The sequence below is a fragment of the Marmota flaviventris genome, chromosome 6 (assembly GCF_047511675.1).
Source record: "Marmota flaviventris isolate mMarFla1 chromosome 6, mMarFla1.hap1, whole genome shotgun sequence".
NCBI lineage: Eukaryota > Metazoa > Chordata > Mammalia > Rodentia > Sciuridae > Marmota > Marmota flaviventris.
In genome coordinates, this window is record NC_092503.1 from 18,971,051 (window position 1) to 18,993,974 (window position 22,924).

A 22,924-nucleotide genomic window follows, 5' to 3' on the forward strand; every position below is an offset into this window, starting at 1 on the left:
TTAGAAAGATGCTTCCTGAGAAAGTCAATTCCCTACTGTGTTCCTCAGTTAAATCACTAATTGTATTTTTCTTAAGCTGGTATATTAGGCTTTATTCTCTGCCTTACACAAGTATGATTCTGATAGGTGAAAGATTGTTTGCAACCACATTCTTTGTGCAGGGTCACCATACTTTTGTTAGGCTTCTAGTCCTAACCAACATTCTGGGTGGACTGAACCACTTTAGTTTTTGCACAATGAAGGAGATTTATTGAAATTTGACTAAAAAAAAACCTAACAAACAAATGAACAACAACAAAAAGAAAACAGGCACAATTCTGATTACACATTTATTAATATTTTAAAATCCTTAACATTGGAGACAAAATTTCTTCTAAGGACAATAGCTCTTTTTCTCATTGTTGAATTTTTCAAAGATAGTCCTCTTGACTCATTTATGATTGATCTTGTTTTACTACTAATTTGAAATGTAGGCAATTCAGAATGAGATATATAGAATATTATTACAATCTACAGATTTGTTAGCAATTTACTGAATCAGAACATTTTAAGCTCTAACAATTCAAATACTAACTTTAATACCAACGCATTAACATTAGGAACAATTTGTAAGATAGGGAAATTTCTATTTTCAATTACCCTGATACTTTATCAACAGGCAAAGTCCTAGATCACTAGATATATTTCTTCTCTACAGAAAAAGGGTGGTTCTGGGCACCTCCTGGTTACTTCTTCTTTCCTTTCTTCCCCTTTGTGTCAGGAGCTGGGGTCTTCTTCTCTGACTCCGCCCGCATTGCTGCCTCCTGAGCAGCCAAAGCTTCCAATCTTAGGTGCTCAGCTTCCAGCAACTTGTTTCTGTACTCCTCCCGGATGGTGAAGATCTTCTGTCTGGCTTCATCTAAGGAGTTCTGTTCCAAAATAAGGCCTCAAACAAATCAGTCCCACTTATAAAGGTTTATTGCCAAAGTGGGGGAGAGGAGTATAATACCTTTATCCTTCCTTAGGCCAACAGAAGGTTGAGGAAAATTATTGAAGATGAAAATCATGGTTTCAAGGTTTATCAATAAACAAACATGAGACAGCAATATAAGATTTTAACAAAATAATAAATAAAAGCTTTGGTAGGAGAAAAATAAAGAGAAAGGTAAAGAAAGAAAGTATGTAGGGATTTTTAGTAAAGAAACCATTTGCTTTAAATGAGTTGAGGTAATATCTATATAAAACAGCCCAGTGTTGCTCATAGAGTGACTGTGCTCAGTAGATGGCTAATTCCCCCATGTATTCTGGCTCTCACAACATGTATCTGAGCTGTACTTGAAGAACTTCCAAAAAATACCACAGTTTATTTTCTTTGTTGGCTTTTACTCACATCATTCTACAAAACTGCATTTCTCAAGGACACTGGTCACCAACAGGCGGCTAAATGCAGGAGTGTTTTATTGCTTTTGTTCATATTTAACCACACGCTGTCCTCCCGGATGAACTGATTGCCCTTGGCTTTCAGGACATCACACTTCACCTTTCTTCTGTCTTACTAGCTGCTTTTCAGTCACCTTTGCTGATTTCTCCTTGATCTCTTAGTGAGGAAGTGGTCATGCTGTTCATTACAATTCCAAAACTGATGTAATAAAAGAATAAGGACTGATGAACTGATACTAGCCTCAAGAGAACCTTCTAGAGATTCCTGCTCTTTTCTTCATTCTGAATTGTTCAAGAAATTTTCCATGTTTCTGCAACGGGTACAATTTTGTCAAGATATAGGGACCAATTGCTTGTCAGAACAGACTTCCCAAAGCGCCTGATGAAAGTACTGCCTCTACCATCCATCATAAAATTGGATTCCCTAAGCCAAATGCCCAAAGACAAGATGATAGCCTTGACATATGATATACAGAGAGAGCAAGAATGGGGGTGGGGAGACATACTAAGGTTTTGTGTAAAGTAAATTTAATCTGTGTCAGTATTCTCTTGATAATTGGCATGTTTTCTCCTGTTTGATAAGAAATATGTTACTATCATGTTTCTCTTAAAATGGCTCCACTCAAAACTAGGGTGTTTATTTTGCACCTTACACTTTAATGAATGGGGTCTGAATTCAAAGTTGTCCCAGTTAATATGCAAATTTTGAGAATGCTAATTTTGAAAGGGTACCTAGTGAGGTCCCTTTAATGAAGTGGTAATAGATAAGACAGATCATAAAATGAAGACGTAAACCATTTGGCTCTCTGGGGAAAAGTCCTTCTAGGGAGAAGCAGTTAAGTTCAAAGGCCCAGAGGGGCTTGTGCGTGGAAAGCCGAATTCAGTATGGTAAGAGCAGAAAGATAAGAGGGACCTGGGCTATGGCTATGTGGAGCTCTAGGGGTCATAAGTCTGTGTTTTGCCTACCTCCATTTTAAAAATACTTTGCCAAAACCATCCAGTTTTCTTCCAGGTACTTGGTAGTATTGACTTCTGTACTGATTTTCTAGAGATTCTATAACAAAGTACAAGGTGAATAGCTTGAACAACAGAAACTTAGTGTCTCACAGTTCTTGATGCTAGAATTTCAAAATCCAGCTACCATTAGGATTGGTTCCTTCTTTGAAGCTGTGTACCACAATGGGACTTCCTTTAATTAATAAAATGTGAATGGAAATAACGTGTCATTTCTGTGGAGCAATAGTAACACCTGATGTGCACTTTTATTGTTTTATGCCAGGGTTGGTAAACTAAAGCCTGGGGAACAAACAGAATAAAATTTGTTTTTCTAAGTAAAGTTGCTTTTATTTATAGGTGATCCCATTCATGTAAGTATTACCTTTGATTTATAAAAAATGTTTACTGTCTGGATCTTTACAGGGAATGTGTTTACCAAATCCTGTGTTAAACCACTGACATGTTGAGGGTTTTGTTACCATAGGTAACAGATTATCAGATAATCAATTGATTATGATATACAATGGATCAGCAACTGCTGATCATAGAACACATCCTAGAGATGGCAAAGATGAAGTAGGGATACCAGATAGGGGACCGTAGCAGACTCTGAATGGATAGCAATGATGGTTTGGACTAGGGTGGTGGGGACAGACACAGTGAGAAGGGGTCAGACTTCCTTCTATTCAGTTATTGTATGATTCTGTGTGTGTGTGTGTGTGTGTGTGTGTGTGTGTGTGGTGCTGGGGATTGAACCCAGGGCTTTGTGCATGCAAGGCAAGCATTCAACAAACTGAGTTACATCCCCAGCCCAGTTATTATGTGATTCTGATTGTTTTTGAATATTACAAAAGGAGGGTCAGCTGGGATCCATGTGTGCACAGGCGTATGACCCCTAGCACTCCACATAACCATAGGACCACTTCCCTCTTATCTGTTTCCCCCACCTCTCTGCTCACTTCGCCCTTCTGCTTTTAACATACTTAATTCGGCTCCCCATGAAACTCACCCGCATTTCTCCATACATGTCCAGGACTTCATCCTTTAACTTAGTCCGCTCTTCCTGATCTACGTCTCTAATACTAAGCATTCTGTTCCTGTATTGCCGAAACTGATGAATTTCTTCTGCCTTTTGCATTGTTTGCAGCTGATTCAGCTCCTCTGTTTGCAGCATAGCCTCATCATTTGTTTTCCTTGATGTAAAATCAACAAAACAAATCCATGTCTTTCGGGCACTGTAGAAGACACTTTACTTTAAAACTCAAAAATAAGTTAAAATTGTGTCAAGAATGTGGTGGTCTGAATCAAATCAAACATTAGGGATAGAAAAAAATAAACTATTAATTTTTAAATGCTCCATTTACTGAAGCACTGATATTTCAGGAAAATATTTTGGAAAATGTCAGTAAATTTGGATATATCATTTGATGTGTGATTGTGGAACTGTTTAAAACTACATGAATATTTTGTAGATTTTCCCTCTTTTGAGCTTATGTAGTTAAATAATTTTAATATTTCCAAATTTACAAATATGCATGAGTTACTGTCTCTCCATTAATCTGATTATCTGGTTCTTAAGAAAACTGAATCTGTAATTGAATAATAGTGGCAGGTATGATGGGAATTTTCTGTAGCTCAATTTGACTTAATCTGGCCTCAAATTAAAGTTTTTACAAAAAAGCATTTAAATGCATTAGTGATTGAATTCGTAAAATGATTGCCAAAGTTGATATGAAAAACCACATAGTTCTAAAAATTTTTTTAAATTACTAATAACATTTAATTTCAAAATTTCAGTTGCTTAACAACTGCCCATTGGCAATGTATCCAAAATTCTATAACAAAGTTGTCTGCATTAATAATGTTTATTAAAACTTACCGTACATATTGACTTAAGTCCACATATTCTAGTGCTTTTTGAATGAGTTCTGGAGATATTTCCAAAATTGTTTGGGATCTTGACTGTTGCCCTGCTTAAAAAAGAAGACCTAGGTTTGTTTTTTTGTCTTGTGGGAGTGTTTTGAAGGAGGAATTAAACCCAGGGGTTCTTAACCACTGAGCCACATTCCTAGCCCTTTTTTATTTTTTGACCTTTTTAATTTTTAGATTTGTTTTAATTAGTTATACATGACAGTAGAATGCATTTATGCACTTTGATATATCATACATAGATGGGATATAATTTCTCATTTTTCCGAGTGTACATGTTGTTTAATCATATTGGTTATTTTTATTTTTTGTTTTTAAGGCAGGATCTCACTAACTCACTTGGAGCCTTGCTAAGTTGCTAAGGATAGCCTCTACCTTGTGGTCCTCTTGCCTAAGCCTCCCAAGCTGCTGAGTTTACAGGCATGTGCCACCGCACCTGACAAGACGTGGGTTTTCAATAACTCATAAAGAACTAAATTGTTGCTATCTCTCAATTTAATTGAAAATAATATTTTCTGTTAAAAAAATAGACACCAATTTGACTTGACATTTATTAAGGTTTTATCAAAAATATGCATAATGATATTTTATATTTATCCCCAGTATTGAAATAAAGGAGATAAGAAGATTAATGTACTCCATTAGAAGAGTAACACATGTTTTCTAATTGCATTTAAATGAAAGAAGAGACCATAAGCCTTACTTTAAGTTACAGAATGACCCAAACTTTAAAGAGCTTAAGCAATGTGTGAAAACTATACCAAGCACTATGGGAGTTGAGATATAAATGTTTAAGACATTATCCAGCCTCCTAGAAACTTACCATAAGTAATACATAAAAGATAAATACTGAAAAATTAACAGCAGCTAAAATTTTACTACAGTAGACCCATGGATTTAAGGCTTTAGATTCTGTAGGTACTACTCTTCTGGTCTCTCCGGACCATTAAATCTTTTAAAAAAACTTTTGTTTTTATAAAACAACAAAATTTGCATACAATAACATTAACCCATTTTAAGGAGATAATTCAATCCATTTTGAGTACCTAGTTGTATGACCAAAAGGCAGTTTTAAAACATTTCCATGATTTTAATGAGACCTCTTGTGCCCTTTTGCATTCAGCCTCAACTTTCATCATTAGCTCCAGGCAACCATGAATTTTCCTTTGTCTCTATATTGGTAGCTTTTATTGAACAGTATCTCCCAAAGTTCATAGTTTGCATTAGGATTCATTTCTGGTTTTGTATATTGTATAGATTTGGATAATTGTATTGTGACATGTATTCACCATCACAGTTTTATACAAAGTAGTTTCTCTTCCTGCAAAATCCTCCATGCTCCACCTGTTCTTTCACTACACCCCTAACCCTGGCACCCACTGCTTTTATTTTTCCTCCTTTTATTGTTTTGCATTTTGCAGAAGACCATGTAGTTGCAACAGTGTTTATAGTCTTTTTATATTGGCTTCTTTCGCTAAGTAATACATCACTAAGTTTCCTCCATCTCTTTTCCAGTTTGACAGACCGTTTCTTTTTGTGGCTGAATAAGACTCCATTTCCTAGATGAACCACAGTTCATCAATCTCCCTATGGAGGTCATCTTGGTTGTTTCCAAATTGTGGATCTTATGAATAAAGCTGCGCAGTAAACAACCATATGTAGTTTTCTTGTTTTTTTTTGTGTGTGAATACGTTTTCAGCTTCTTTGGGTGGATACCAAGGAATGCAATTGCTGTATGGTATGGTAAGAATGTTTAGTTTTGTAAGAAACCACCACAAAACTGTCTTCCAAAGTGGTTTTGACATTTTTTTTTATCCTACCAGCAATAAATGAGAGTTCCTATTGCTCCAAATCCTCACTAGTACTTGGTATTATTAGTGTTCTAGATTTTGGTCATTCTAATAGGTATGTGGAAGTACTTCCTTCATTTACATAATGACCTAAGTAGAGCATCTTTTCATCTGTTTTTTTTTTTTTTTTTTTTTTTTTGCCATCTTCTTTAGTGAGGTGTCTCATCTGTTAAGGTCTTTAGCTCATGTTGAAGTCCTGTTGTTTGTTTTGTTATTGTTGATTTTTAAGGATTCTATGTATATTTTATTAAGTAGTCTTTCATCAGATATATCTTTTGCAAATATTTTCTCTAAGTCTGTGACTTATTTTTGAATTCTCTCCATCGAGTTTCTTGTAGAGCTGAAGTTTTTAATTTTAAGAAGTTCACCTTATCAATTTTTTCATAAATTGTGCCTCTGTTATCACCAAACACCAGACCATTTAGATTTTCTTCTGTGTTATCTCCTAGGAGTTTTACGTTTTACATTTAGATCTGTGATCCATGTTGTGTTAATTTCTGTGAAGGATTATAAAATCTTTTTCTAGACTCATTCTTTTGCAAATGGATATGGAGTTGTTCCAGCACCATTTATTGAAAAAACTCTCTTGTCATCATTGCCTTTGTTCTATTGTCAAAGATCAGCTGACTATCATCTTAATTCATTTTCTGCTGCTATAACAGAATCCAAATGACTGTGTAATTTAAAAAAATTTAGTTCATTTGGCTCACAGTTCTAGAGTCTGGGAAGCCCAAGAGCATGGCTCCAGCATCTGGCTAGGACCTTTGTGCTGCATCATAACATAGTGGAAGGGCAAGGAAGTACCTGTGAGACAGAGAGAGGAGATTGGGTCAAATTCATACTTTTTTACCAAGAATCCGCTGCTCACATAATAACTGACCCATTTCCACAATAATAATGACATTAATCCATTGATGAGGATGGCACTCTCGTGGCCTAATTGTTACCTATCAAAGGCCCACCTTTTAACACTGTGAAAATGGTAATCAAATTTCAACAAGAGTTTTAGAGAGGGCATTCACACCACAGCAGTTACATTCACTTGGGTCTCTCTATTCTGTTACATGCATCTATTTCTCTGCTCTGTTGCCAGTATCACACTGTCTCCATTATTGTATCTTCATAGTAAAACTTGAAGTTGAGAAGTGTCAATTCTCCAACTTTCTTCTTCTTCGATGTAGCAATTGCCTTTTTGAATCTTTTGCCTATCCAAGTAAATATCAGAATCAATTTGTTGATATCCACAAAATAACTTGCTGGGATTTTGATTGGGATTACATTGAATTTATAATTCAATTCAATCAGAATTGACATCTTGATAATATTGAGTCATTTTATCCATAAACACAGAATATCACTCCATTTATTCTGTTCTTTGATTTCTTTCATCAGAGTTCTGCAGTTTTATTCATATGTATATTTGTATATACCCTGTTAGATTATTATTGTTGAGGGTACTAATGTAAATGGTATTGTGTTTTTAATTTCAAGATTTACCTATTCATTGCTGATATGTAGGTGAGTTACTGATATTTATGTATTAGCAAAGCATATTGAAATCTTGCTATAACCACTTATTAATTCCCTGAGGTTTGTTGTAGCTGTTGTAGGTTTTTGTCAACTCTTACAGATTTTCTACAAAATCATATCATTTGTGAATAAAGAGACTTTTATTTCTTTTGGACAGCCTATTTTTTATTTCCTTTTTTATTGGAGTGGCTAGGACATGTTAATGGGGTACATGTGATATTTTTATATATGTATATATTGTACAATGTTTAAATAGGGTAAAACATGTCTATTTCCTCAAATATTTATAATTCTTATGACAAAGCTTTCAATATAGGTTCTTCTTTTTTGGATATTACAGTTCATTATTGTTATCTCTGCTCACCCTACTGTGCTAAACAAATCAAAATGCCTATCTATAACTTGGTACTCATTCTTCCTACCCCCATACTCCTTTGCCTCTGTTAAGTACCATTCTACTTTCAACTTCCATGAGATCAGCTTTTTAATATTCCTTATATGAGTGAGATCATGCAATAAATGTTTTTCTATTACCAGCTTATTTCACTTTACATAATTTTGAATTCTATCCATGTTGTTGCAAATGTTAATAGTTCGTTCATTTTTATGGCTGAACAGCATTCTGTACCAGATTTCCTTTATCCATCCATCAGTTGTTAGACATTTAAATTATTTCCATTTCTTGGATATTATAAAGAGTGTTGTAATAAACATGGAGTGCATATGTCTCTCTGACATTCCAATTGTATTTCCTTTGACTATATGTACATTAATAGGATTGCTGAATCACATGGTGATTATATATATATTTTGAGGACCGCCATAATGTTTTCCATAATGGCTGTATTAATTTACATTTCTACTAGTGTTCCCTTTTCTCCATATCCTCACAAACTTTTTTTTACTTTTTGAAAAAAAAACACTTCTATGGAAGCAAGGTGATATTTCAATGCAGCTTTAATTTGCATTTTCCTGATCATTAGTGATGTTGAGCATTTTTTACACATACTTGTGGGCCATTTGTATGTCGTTTTTTGAGAAATGTCTATTTAATTCTACTGCTAATTTTCTAGTTGGATTGTTTGGTGTTTGTTATCATTTTGTTTTTATTTGCTATTTAGATTTTGAGTTCCTTATATGTTCTGGATATTAATTCCTTTTCAGATGTTTGGTTTCAGATAATCTCTTTACTTTTAGAATTATTTCCTTTGATGTGAAGAGGACCTTTATCCTTTATCAATTCACTTTATGTAACTTTATGTAATTTCATTTTTTGATGTAATAAAACTTAATATAATGACATTTGTGCATTTTTGCCTTTTTTGTGCTTCTGAAGTCTTCTCTAAAATATCCTTACCAATTTCAATATTTTAAAGTACTTCTCTTATGTTTTCTTCTAGAAGATTCATGAGTTTCAGGCTTTATTTGTAAGTCTTTAATTTTGAGTTGATTTTCATGACTTATCAGATACAGAAATATAGTTTGATTCTTCTGTATGTGAATACCAAATTTTCTCAGCAACATTTATTGAAAAGAATATCCTTTCTCCAATGTGTGATCTTAGCAATTTTGTTGAAATGTAGTTGGCTGTAGAGGTTTGGGTTTACTTCTAGTCTCTTTATTCTGCTCCATTGGTCTATGTGCCTGCTTTTATGCCAATACTATGCTGTTTTGATTATTGCAGCATTGTAGTTATTTTGAAATCAGTAAGCCTAATGTCTCCTTTTTTCTTTTTGATCAAGATTGTTATTTTTTGTAATTCTAAACAAAATTTAGGATTGTTTTATATAGTTCTGTGAAGAACACCATTGTTATTTCGATAGGGATTGCATTGAATCTAGATTTCTTTGTGTAGAATGGACTTTTTAACATTACTTTAGTCCTTGGACATGGAATGTCTTTCCATTTGGTAGGTCTTCTTCAATTTATTTTATCAATGTTTAATACTCCCTATTGTAGGTACCTTTTACCTCTGGTTCAATGTATTCTTTGGTACTTTATTTTATTTTTGTAGCTATTATAAATGGAATTGATTTCTTGGTTTTTATTTCATATAATTCACTCTTAGCATTAATTTTTCTATATTGATTTTGTATTCTGCAATTTTGGCTAATTTATTTATTTGTTCTAATAATTTATTTGTTCTAATTTCCTGGTGAAATCTTTCAGTTTTTCTATATATATGTTTTACCATGAGCAAAGGTGACAATTTGACTTTTTTTTCCAATTTGGATATCGTGCATTGTTTTTTTCTTCATGGATTGTTTGCTTTGGCTAGGACTTTCAATGCTATTTTGTTTGCTTCTTCTCTCCCTACTTCCTTTTCTCCCTATCCAGGGTCCCTTTTTTCTATTGTATTAGTCTCACTTCAATTTTTATGAGACCACTCACCCACCTTTATTTTCCTCTTTCCTTTTTAGCTTCCAAATATGAAAGAAAATGTACAACCCCTGAATATCTTATTTTGCCTAAAGAAATGTTCACAAGTTTCATCTATTTTCCTTCAAATGACATAATTTTATTTTTCTTTATGGCTGAATAAAACTTCATTGAGTGTATATACCACATTTCTTTATCTGTTCATCCAATGTCGGATACCTTTGCTGATTCCATAGTTTGGCTATTGTGAATTGTGCTGCTATAAATGTTAGTATGCCTGTGTCACCATAGTATGATGGCTTTAATTCTTTAGGGTAAATACTGAGGAGTGCTACAGCTGGGTCATATGGTGGTTCTATTCCTACTCTTCTGAGGAACAGACATGCTGATTTCCATAGCAGTTGTATTAATTTATAGTCCCATTAACAGTATAGAAGTGTTCCTTTTTCTTCACATCCTTTCTAACATTTATTATTATTATTTGTATTCTTGATGGCTGCCATTCTAACTGGAGTGGGATGAAATTTCAGTGTACTTTTTTTTTTAAAAAAAAAAAAATTCCTTTCCCTAATTTTTAATGACAGTGAACATTTTTTTTCATATATTTGTCGGCCACTTGTAATTCTCCTTTTGAGAAGTGTCTATTTAGTTCATTTTCCCATTATCAATTGGGCTTTCTTGTATTAACTTTTTTGAGTTCTTTGTATGTTCTGAATATTAATCCTTTATCAGGAGAGCAGCAAGCAAAGGTTTTCTCCTGTTCTGTAGGTTCTTTCTTCACATTCTTATTTCCTTTGTTGCATCTTCTTAATATGATGCTATTCAATTTATTGACTATTGGCATTATTTTCTGAACTATAGGAGTTCTATTGAGAAAGATATTGCCCGCACCTATATGTTGGAATGTTGACTCTGTTTCTTCTATGAGTTGTATAGTTTATGGTCTAATTCGTAGGTCTTTGGTTCATTTTGAGTTGACATTGGTTCAGGTTGAGAAATAAGAATCTAGTCTCACTTTGCTACATATGGATGACAAGTTTTCCCTGCACCTTTTGTTATAAAGCCTGGATTTTTCTCTACTACATTTTTTGGCAACTTTGTCAAAGATTATGGCTATCTCTGAGGTTTTGTCTCTGTGTCTTCTATTCTCTACCATTGGTCTATGTGTCTGTTTTTATATCAGAACCATGACATTTTTTTATTACAACTCTGTAGTATAATTTGAAGACAAGTATTGTGATGCCTCCAACATTACTTTTTTGGCTTAGAATTACTTTGGATGTTCTAGGTCTTTCTTCCAAATAAATTTTAGGACTTTTTTTTCTTGTTCTGTAAAGAATGTCCTTGGTAATTCAATGGGGATTACACTGAATCTGTATATTGCTTTTGATGTCATGGACATTTTAACAATATTAATTCTGCATATCCATGAGTATGGGAGTCCATTCCATCTTCCTGTGTCTTCCTCAATTTCTTTCTTCAGTGTTCTATAGTTTTTATTGTAGAAGTTTTTCGCCTCCTTGGTTAGGTCTATTCCTAGAATTTTTTTTTGAGGGTATTATGAATGGAATTCTTTTCCTGATTTGTGCTCTCAGCAGATTCATTATGAATGTACAGGAACCCTGTTGATTTTTGTATGTCAATTTTGTAGCCTGCTCCTTTGCTGAATTTATTAACTCTAGCAGTCTTCTGATGGAGCTTTTTGGATCTTCTAAGTATAGGATCACATCATCTGCAAACAATGATAATTTGACTTCTTCTTTTCCTATTTTTATTCCCTTTCATTTCCTTCTCTTGCCTAATTGATCTAGCTAAAGTTTATAGTACTATTGAACAGGAGTATTGAAAGTGGGGATCCTTGTCTTGTTCCAGATTTTAAAGGAAATATTTTCAGCTTTTCCCCATTTACTATGATGTTGGTTTGGGGTTGGTTGTGTATAACCTTTATGATGTTGAGGTAGGTTCCCTTTATTACTAGTTTCTTCAGTGTTTTTTGTCATGAGTGCGTGCTGAATTTTTTAAAAAGCTTTCTCTGTGTCATTGAGATGACTAAATGATTTTTGTCCTTAATTCTACTTATATGATGAATTACAATTATTGTTTTGTGTGTATATTAAACCATCCTTGCATCCTGAGATAAGGCCAACCTGGCTATGATGTGTAATCTTAATATTGACTATCATTTGCTATCACTCTTCTACATGTGGATGACAAGTTTCCCCTGCACCTTTTGTTATAAGCCTGGATTTTCTCTACTATAATTTTTCTACAATATCATTTGCTAATACTTTATTTAGGAATTTTGCCTGTAAGTTCATCTGGGATATTGGTCTGTAGTTTTCTTTCCTTGAAGTGTCCTTATCTAGTTTTGATGTGAGTATAATACTGGCTTAATAGAATGCATTTGGAAGTGTTCCATCCCTTTCCATTTCAGAGAATAAATTAAGGAGAATTGGCATTAGTTCTTCTTTAAAGGTCTGGCAGAATTCAGCTGAGAATCCGTCTGATCCTGAGCTTTGTTGTTGTTGTTGTTGTTGGAAGGCTTTCTATAACTACTTCTATTTCATTGCTAATTATTAGTCTGATAAAGTTTTCTATGTCCCATTGGTTTAATTTTGACAGGCCATGTATGTCAAGAAATGTATCCATTTTCTCTAGGTTTTCCAATTTATTAGAATATACATCTCAAAATAGTCCCTAATGAATCTCTGTGATGTTTGTAATGATTTCTCCTTTTTCATTCCAATTTTTTCTTTTCCATTTTTCTTTTGATTAATTTGGCTATGGGCCTATCAATCTCAGTTATCTTTTGAAAGCATCAACTCATTGTTTCATTGATCCTTTGTACTGTTTGTTTTATTCTAAATTTTACTTTTTACCTTCCTTCTGCTTGTTATGAAATTTGTTTGTTCTTGTTTCTCAAGGACCTCGAGATGCATCAAGTTGTTTACTCCGAATTTTTCTGATTTTCTTATATAGGCACTTATAGCTATAAACACTCCTCTTAGAAACATCTTCATAGTCCAGAAATAATTTTGGTATGTCATATCTCTATTTTTGTTTGATTCTAAGAATTTTTAAATTTCTCCTGATTTGTTCTGTCATTCATTCATCATTCAAAAGTGTATTGTTCAATTTCCATGTTTTTATATTCCTCTTCTTAAATTTTATTTTATTGGTTCTTACTGGTTAGACATAACAGTAGAATTGATTTTGATAAAATTATACAAGCATAGGCTATATCTTATTCTAATTGGAACCCCATTTCTTGTGGGTAGGCATGATGGTAGGGTTCAATTAGGTAATTTAATATGCATACACAGGAAAATTATGTTGAATTTATTCTACTGTCTTTCCTATTCCCCTCCCTTTCTTTTATTCCTCTTTGTCTAATCTACTGAACTTCTCTTCTCTAACTGCCCCTCCTCTCTTTATTGTGGTTTAGTTTCCATACATCAGTGAAAACTTTTGGCCTTTGGGTTTGGGGATTGGCTTATTTCACTTAGCATGATATTCTTAAGATCCACCCATGTACTGGAAAACATCACAAAGTCACTCTTCTTTAGTTCTCAGTAATATTCCATCATGTATATATACCACAATTTCTCTATCCATTCATCTGTAATGGACATCCAGGTTGGTTTAATAGCTAAACTATTGTACTGCTATAAACATTGATGTGAGAAAACTGGGTCAAATGGTGGTTATGTTCCAGTTTTTTGAGGAATCTCTGTACTGCTTTCCAGAGTGGTTGTACCAATTTGCAATCCCACCAGCAATGTTTGAGAGCTCCCTTTTTCTCACATCCTTGCCAACATTTGCTGTTACATGTATTCTTGGTAACTGCCATTCTGGCTGGAGTTCTATGGAATCTCAGTGTAGTTTTAATTTGCATTTCTCTGATTGCTAGAGATGTTGAACACTTTTTCATATATTTGTTGATCATTTGTATTTCTTCTTTTTAGAAGGGTCTGTTCAATTACCTTCCTTATTTATTGATTGGATTTTTATTATTATTATTTATTATTATTATTATTATTAGTAGTAGTAGTAGTAGTAAGCTTTTGTAGTTCTTTGTATATTCTGGAAATAACAATCTATATGAGATGTAGATGGATAAGATTTTCTCCTATTGTGTAGATTCTCTCCTCACATTCTTAATTCTCTTGCTTGTTTCTTTTTCTTTCTTTCACTGAGCCACATCCTTACCCCTCTTAAATTTTATTTAGATACAGGATCTAGCTTAATTGCTTAGGGCCTTGCTAAGTTGCTGAGGCTGGTTTTGAACTCATGATGCTCCTGCCTCAGCCTCCCCAGCCACTGATTGTTCCCTTTACCAGTATGAAGTGAACTTCTTTGTCTCTTCTGATTAATTTTAGCTTAATTACAGGTGTGTGCCATTGTGCCCGACCTGATTTTTTCTTTTGCTATGAAGAAACATCATAATTTGATGCCATTTCATTTATTGAATTTTTATTTTATTTCTTGTACTTTACATGTCTTGTTCAGGAATTCAGTTCCTGTGCCAATATGTTGAAATGTTTTGCCACATTTTGTTCTAGTAGGTGCGGAGTTTCTGGTCTAATACCTAGGTCTTTGATCCACTTAGAGTTGATTTTTTTTCCTGCATGGAGGTAAGGATTAACTTTCATTCTATTACATATGGATTTCTAGTTTTCCCAGCATCATTTGTTGAAGAGGTTATCCCTTCTCCAGGGTGTGTTTCTGGAACTTTGTCTAGTATAAGGTAACTGTACTTATGAGGGTTTCTATCTGTGTCTTGTATTCTGTTCCATTGTGTTGAGAGCCACAGCCGAAGGGGCCCCAGCAAACTTCCAGCTGCCGGCTGATGATTGGCTCACAGCGGCCCCAGCAACATCTAGCTGATTGGCTCCTCTGCGGTGATGCTCATTGGGCTGTTTCCCTGCCCTTTCAGACCACGGAGCTGCTCATTGGGGGACTTTTTTGGCTCCGCCCACGTGACCCAGCCAATTGGCCTCAAGAGCAGGAGGATTGTGGGAGGTGGAGAGAAGCTTGTGTGGGAGAGAGAGGCTTGTGGAAAGCCGGTGGTGGCAGTTGAGGCTCTGAGGGTTTTTCCTGAGAGGCTGTTTTGTTTGGCGTGTGTGGTTCTAAAAATAAAGTTAGTTTCTTTTGACAAGTGGCTCCTGATTGTGCCCAGCCAGACTGCGGCATTTGGTGGGCCGCACGGGGAGCGACTGAGGGTAAGTGAAACTGCTCGCCCCTGAGGGCAGGGCAAGAGGATGGGTAGCCATTTTAAGATTCCTCTTTTGTTATTTTGTTTCACTTTTGTTTTAAGTTGCCTGTCCCTGGAGATATGTAAGATGGAAGAAAAACCGCTCACATCTGAGGAACAGATAGGGAGAAAGGACGGATGGACATTTCAGGAGGCTATTATAATGATTTTGTGTTGTTCCAATTTTGTTTCACTCTGTTTCAGTTTTGTTAGGCGTTATCTTGTTGGGTTGTATTATAGTAGAAATACGGGATCAGAAATTAGTAAAAAACAAACTGAAAGAGTGTTAAGTAAATTGTTAGAGGAAGGAGGCATCTCAGTAAAATCAAGAACAATCAGGGCATATGTTGATACAATACAAAAATGTAGCCCATGGCTTTTTAAGGAGGAGTTGTTAAATATATCACAATGGAACCATCATGGTGAAGATTTAAAAAGAATAGAAAAGAAAAGCCCAGGGACTCTGCCAGTTGGCACATTGCCATTGTGGACGTTCATATCTTGTTTGCTTAGTCCAAAGCCTTCAGTTCAGACAATGGTAGAGGAAGGAGAAGACATAATGATTCAAGTAAAAGAGAAGGCCTCTCAAGCTAGTCAGACAGAGGAAAAGATTCAAGTAAAAGAGAAGGCCTCTCAAGCTAGTCAGACAGAGGAAAAGATTCAAGTAAAAGAGAAGGCCTCTCAAGTTAGTCAGACAGAGAAAGAAAGTGTAAAACAGAAAAAGCCATCAGGGGGAAAGTTACAACAGGAGACTGCTACTAACACCTTTCTATCACCAGAGGGTGTAAGTGTCCAACCAACAGCACCACCTCTACAGGAGACTGCTACTAACACCTTTCTATCACCAGAGGACTAACAAGGCCACCTCCATATGCTGGGAGGTCCCCAACCCCCGCAGTTGATAGTTGGGATCCTGAGACAAGATCTCAAATATTAACATGCCCTGTATTTGAGGCAGGAGGGCAGCGATTTTACCAAGTTTTAAATTTCAAAACAGTGAAGCAGCTAAAAGAGGCTGTAACAACCTATGGTCCTCAAGCACCCTTCACTGTAAGCATGGTCGAATCCATTAACAACTTGAACATGACACCAGCAGATTGGGCTAATATGTGTAAAGCTGTGCTAAATGGAGGACAATACCTGTTATGGAAGGTTGCCAATGAGGAATTTTGCAAGGAGACGGCTAGGCGAAATGCAGCAGCTGGTTATCCTCAGAGAAATCTAGATATGTTGTTAGGAAAGGGACCTTATGAGGATCAGCAGCAACAAATTGCATATGATCCTGGTGTATATGCACAAATTGCTGCAGATGCAATTAAGGCATGGAAGACTTTACAAGGACATGGAGGTTTACAAGGTCAATTATCTAAGGTAATACAAGGAGCTAATGAACCTTATGCTGAATTTGTAGATAGGCTTATTCAAACAGCTACCAGAGTTTTTGGGAATACAGAACAAGCAATGCCATTACTAAAACACCTGGCTTATGAGCAAGCGAATCGTTGGTGCAGAGATATCATTAGACCATGGAAACATGAAGATTTAAACACATATATTAAATTATGTAGAGACATTAATGAACAAGAGCAAGTCGTGGCAGCTGCAGTAAAACAGGCTTTAGATGCCAGAGACATTAATGAACAAGGGCAAATTGTGGCAGCTGCAGTAAAACAGGCTTTAGATGCCAGGCCAAGAACATGCTACAATTGTGAACAAACAGGACATTTTAAAAGGAATTGCCCCATTGGAGGAGGGTTTAACAAAACTAGGTATCAAAGGAGTAGAATACCAGGTATTTGCCCACGATGCCGTAGAGGGAGACATTGGGCTAATGAATGCCGTTCTCAAACCACCATAGAGGGTACTCCATTATCAAAAAACGAACAAGGACCAGGTGTTTATCCACGATATCGTGGAGAAAGGCATCGGGCTCCATTGCCAAAAAATGGACAGGGGGGCCCAATGCTCCGGGGCCCAAAACCACAAATATACGGAGCACTGGAGGAACCCAGCAACCCCATCAGGGTAGTGCCCAGGACACATTGTCCATCAGATCCCTCATCAGACAAACCAGAGGGAGCGCAGGGTTGGACATCTGCGCCTCCGCCAGAGCAGTACTAACTCCAGAGATGGGAGTTCAAATCATTCCCACAGGGGTGAAAGGACCTCTTCCCAAAGGAACAGTAGGCTTATTATTGGGACGCAGCTCTTCTACTCTAAAAGGACTTATGATAAGTCCTGGGGTAATTGATCCCGATTATGAAGGTGAAATAAAAATTATAGCCAGTTCTCCAAAGGGTATATCAGTAATTTCACCAGGAGATAGAATAGCACAGTTACTAATAATACCCAGCCTACATGATAAATTTTCCAGTCGTACTGTAGAAAGAGGTTCCAAGGGATTAGGCTCCACAGGTGTAGACTGGGCTATGCTTTCTTTAAATTTAGATTCTCGCCCCATGCTAGAACTAAATATTCAAGGACATGAATTTAATGGGCTACTGGATACAGGTGCAGACCTTAGCATCATCTCTCGTCAAGAATGGCCAAAACATTGGCCATTACAACAAGCCACTCAAACGCTTCGAGGCCTAGGAGTGGCGACTAATCCCCATAGAAGTGCAATGGTATTAGATTGGAAGGATCCTGAAGGATGTGAAGGAACTATACAGCCATATGTATTGGATCATCTTCCCGTAAATTTATGGGGATGAGATGTCCTAGATCAATTAGGTTTGACATTAACAAATAACATCAACCAAAATGCACCCACTATTATGACTAGACAAGGTTTTAGGAAAGGAAAAAGATTAGAAAAACAAGAACAAGGTATAGCAGCACCAATACAAATAGATCAAGGAACAGAAAGACATGGGTTGGATTTTCAGAAAGGGCCACTGAGACAATAAAAATTACTTGGAAATCAGAAAGACCAGTATGGGTTCCTAAGTGGCCCCTGACTAAAGAAAAGATACAAGCAGCCCATGACCTGGTCAAACAACAATTAGCGGAAGGACATATACAACCTTCTGTATCTCCCCATAATACTCCCATTTTTGTCATCAAAAAGAAATCTGGTAAATGGAGATTATTGCAAGATTTAAGAGCCATTAATAATGAGATGGTTATTATGGGACCTGCTCAATCAGGGATTCCTCAGTTGTCTGCTTTGCCAAAAACCTGGTATGTTTTAGTTATAGATATTAAAGATTGTTTTTTTTTTCAATTCCAATTCATCCTGAGGATAGTCCACGTTTTGCATTTACTATCCCTGCACTGAATCATGAAGGTCCTGATCAGAGATATGAATGGAAAGTACTCCCTCAAGGGATGGCTAACAGCCCAACTATGTGTCAAATTTATGTTAACAAAGTAATCCAGCCACTTAGAAATCAAAATCCTGAACTACAAATATTTCACTATATGGATGATGTATTATTAGCACACAAAGATAAAAACACATTGCTAGAATGTTATGCCACACTTACAAACTTATTAAAAAATTATAATCTAGAGATAGCAATAGATAAAGTACAATTAAATTTTCCAATTAATTATTTAGGAGTTCTATTATCCTCAACCATGGTCCGTCCACCAAAAATTCAAATACGAGTAGATCAACTCAAATCACTTAATGACTTTCAAAAGTTATTAGGAGACATAAATTGGATAAGGCCTTATTTAGGTATACCAACAGGAGAGTTGGGACCTTTATTTGATATCCTAAAAGGTCCATCAGATCCAAATTCACCCCGAATGTTAACGCCTGAAGCAAGAAAGGCATTAAAAATCATTGAAACATATATGGAAAATATGCATTTGGATAGAATTGATATAAGTTTGCCTTTATTATTTATTGTACTACCAACAAAAAAATATTCCTACAGGAGTATTTTGGCAAGAAGGTCCATTATTATGGATACATTTATCTTATTCTCCTAACACTATTCTTACTAGGTATCCTGAGGCTGTAGGACAATTAATACTCAAAGGAATAAAAGCAGCAAAGGGAGTGTTTGGAATTTCTCCCAATAAAATTATTACTCCATATACTATGAATCAAATTGATGAGTTAGCTAATGAGTTAAATACTTGGGCAATAATCATGTGCAAATCTAATGTTTCATTTGATAACCACTTACCATCTAATCCTTTATTGTCTTTTTGGTCATTGCATCCTGTAATTTTTCCAAAAATGACAAGAAAAACACCTATCATGAATGCTCCAAATATATTCACTGATGGGTCAAATAATGGTACAGCAGCAGTAGTTACCCCTGATCAAACTTTTACATTTTTAGTACCCAAACAATCAGCTCAAAAGGTAGAGCTTAATGCAGTTTTACAAGCTTCTGTGATGTTTAAAGATTCTGTATTTAATTTATTTTCTGATAGTCAGTATGTAGTTAATGCTATAGTATCTCTTGAAGATGCTGGTAGGATTTCCCCTTCTTCTACTGTTTTCTCTTTGCTTTCCACTATACAAAGTCTAATCTGGGACAGAAAAGATCCATTCTTTATAGGACATATCAGGGCACATACAGGATTGCCTGGAGCCCTTAGTTTGGGCAATGATTTAGCAGATAAAACTACACATGACATACATATTTTTTCTACACTAGAAGAAGCTATAAATTTTCATAAAAAGTTCCATGTCAATGCTAATACTTTACAAAAGCGTTTTAAAATAACTAAGGAACAAGCTAGACAAATAATAAAACAATGTCAAAATTGTGTGACCTTTTTACCACAAGTTAATCTTGGAGTCAATCCTAGAGGATTGATACCTAACCATATTTGGCAGATGGACGTCACACACTTGCCAGAATTTGGAAAATTAAAATATTTGCATGTTACAGTTGATACTTCTTCTGGATTTTTGATGGGCTCCCTTCATGCCGGAGAAAAAACTAAAGATGTTATAGCTCATTGCTTACAAAATTTTGCCACTGTGGGTGTTCCAAAACAGTTAAAAACAGATAATGCCCCTGGTTATAATTCTACCTCTTTTAAACAATTTTGCTCAACATTTGGCATTACTCATATAACAGGAATCCCATACAATCCACAGGGACAAGGCATAGTTGAAAGAGCTCATCAAACTATTAAAATGTACTTATTAAAGCAAAAAGAAGGAATTGGGAAGGGGTATATATTCCCCAAAGATAAACTTAAAATAACCCTTTTTACTCTAAACTTTTAAAATTTGGATTCATCAGGACTTAGTGCTGCGGAAAGGCATATGTGTCCAAAAAATGTACATAAGCCCAAGGTACTTTGCAAGGATATTCTAACAGGACAATGGAAAGGTCCTGACCCAGTAATTGTCTGGAGTCGGGGGTCTGTTTGTGTGTTTCCACAGGGAGAACAGCAGCCGATTTGGATTCCAGAGAGATTAACCAAGGTCCTGACCCAGTGATTGTCTGGAGTCGGGGGTCTGTTTATGTGTTTCCACAGGGAGAACAGCAGCCGATTTGGATTCCAGAAAGATTAACTAAAGCGATTTCTACAGACCAAAAAGAAGATGATTTGGCTCAAATCCATAACAACTGATATCCAAAACTCCAGTTTGGCTATTCTTACATCTGCAACAGAACCAGGATGCTTTTTTCAATATCTATTTTATTATTGCCCTTTGCCATATCATGAAGTTCTATTTTGTTTTTTGAGCTCATACAGACCTAGGTTAATGTTTTGCTGATCAGTTCTATTTTTTGACTATAGAGTTTTTAAACATTGCAATGGAGATTTCACCTGTAAAAAGTTATAAGGCCTTTACTATAATGTTATGTGTTGTATGTATTATATTATGTGTGCACACTTGTGTTTTGTGTTATATGTTTGAATGTATGTATGTCCATATATCATATATGATGAGCGCTCATGATAAAATGGATCCAAATATTTTTTTTTCACGTGATTTATATGGTTTAATTTAAATTGGGTAAACTACTGTTGAGGATTGTTTTAATATGTAAACAAAAAAGAGGGTTAACAGATCTGTTTGTTTACTTTCACCTTTCCTTTTCATTATATTTAATAATTCTCTTAAAGATAATGTAAATTGTTAAGAAAATTGTTTTCTTTTAGTGCCTTCTGTAATGTTACATAATTTTTTCTTTAGCCATTATTGCCAGAATTCCTATCTTCATCCCAGTGCCGGTGAAGACAATGTAAATTGTTAAGAAAATTGTTTTCTTTTAGTGCCTTCTGTAATGTTACATAATTTTTTCTTTAGCCATTATTGCCAGAATTCCTATCTTCATCCCAGTGCTGGTGAAGACAATGTAAATTGTTAAGAAAATTGTTTTCTTTTAGTGCCTTCTGTAATGTTACATAATTTTTTCTTTAGCCATTATTGCCAGAATTCCTATCTTCATCCCAGTGCTGGTGAAGTCAAAGATAAAACCAATCTACAGCTTCTGCAATAGCCATCACTGAACTGCTTTCAGAACTTGCCTGGACACATTGTGAACTCACCTGTATGCATTGTGAACTATCTGTTGGTGCAGCGACTTGTGGTAGTGTTGGGGTATTTTTGCTGATGATGTCATTGGTGGTACAATTTTTCCAAAAGGAGCCGTCAATTGGCTTGGTGTATCTTCCTCCCTTCTGCTTGTCATGATTGTCCAGCTAAAATTTGGGGGCCAACAGAGGTGAGGCAAAGAACCTCACCCCCCGCTGGTACAAAGACCTCTCCACAGGTGTGGCTGTATATTGGACCGGTAGTCAATGACGGGTAAGATCCAATTGCAATGGTACCAACCTAACGGGTAAGGACCATATGTACTATTGGACAACCTAAGGCAGGCACGGTCCCTAAGCCACATGCTTTTTGTTTAAACAGAGAGGGGGAGATGTTGAGAGCCACAGCCGAAGGGGCCCCAGCAAACTTCCAGCTGCCGGCTGATGATTGGCTCACAGCGGCCCCAGCAACATCTAGCTGATTGGCTCCTCTGCGGCGATGCTCATTGGGCTGTTTCCCTGCCCTTTTAGACCACGGAGCTGCTCATTGGGGGACTTTTTTGGCTCCGCCCACGTGACCCAGCCAATTGGCCTCAAGAGCAGGAGGATTGTGGGAGGTGGAGAGAAGCTTGTGTGGGAGAGAGAGGCTTGTGGAAAGCCGGTGGTGGCAGTTGAGGCTCTGAGGGTTTTTCCTGAGAGGCTGTTTTGTTTGGCGTGTGTGGTTCTAAAAATAAAGTTAGTTTCTTTTGACAAGTGGCTCCTGATTGTGCCCAGCCAGACTGCGGCACCATTGGTCTTCTTGCCTATTTTAGTGCCAATACTATGCTGTTTTTGTTACTATAGTGCTGTAGTATAATTTAAGGTCTGGTGTTTATATTTCTATAGAGTCTCTTTTGGTTGATTTCTAATTTCATTTCATTTTACTCTTATAAGATATAAGAAATTATATCTTTTTTTTATTTTCTAAGAGTTGCTTTGTGGCCTAAAATATGACTCATTTTGGAGGAGTCTCCATGAGTCACTGAGAAGAAAGTGTATTTGCCTGTGTTTTATGAAATATTCTATAGATATCTGTTAAGTCCACTGGATTTATAATAATTTT

At 35.8% G+C, this 22,924-nt stretch overlaps 1 protein-coding gene across 8 annotated transcripts in view; it reads right to left on the minus strand.

Moving 5' to 3' along the window:
• Positions 1-392: 392 nt before the first annotated feature.
• The window catches only part of Adgb (androglobin), a 169,142-nt gene continuing 146,610 nt past the window's right edge, over positions 393-22,924 (minus strand). For 4 of the 8 annotated variants that reach the window (XM_071612933.1, XM_071612934.1, XM_071612930.1 and 1 more), the window contains 3 exons: positions 4,295-4,388; positions 3,425-3,650; positions 393-908 (listed from right to left, as the gene is read on the minus strand). In XM_071612933.1, coding sequence (XP_071469034.1) covers positions 726-908; positions 3,425-3,650; positions 4,295-4,388 — 503 coding nt within the window. In that variant the 3' untranslated portion in view covers positions 393-725. The remainder of the gene's footprint in view (positions 909-3,424; positions 3,651-4,294; positions 4,389-22,924) is intronic. The other 4 variants (XM_071612936.1, XM_071612931.1, XM_071612932.1 and 1 more) reach the window with 3 other exon arrangements.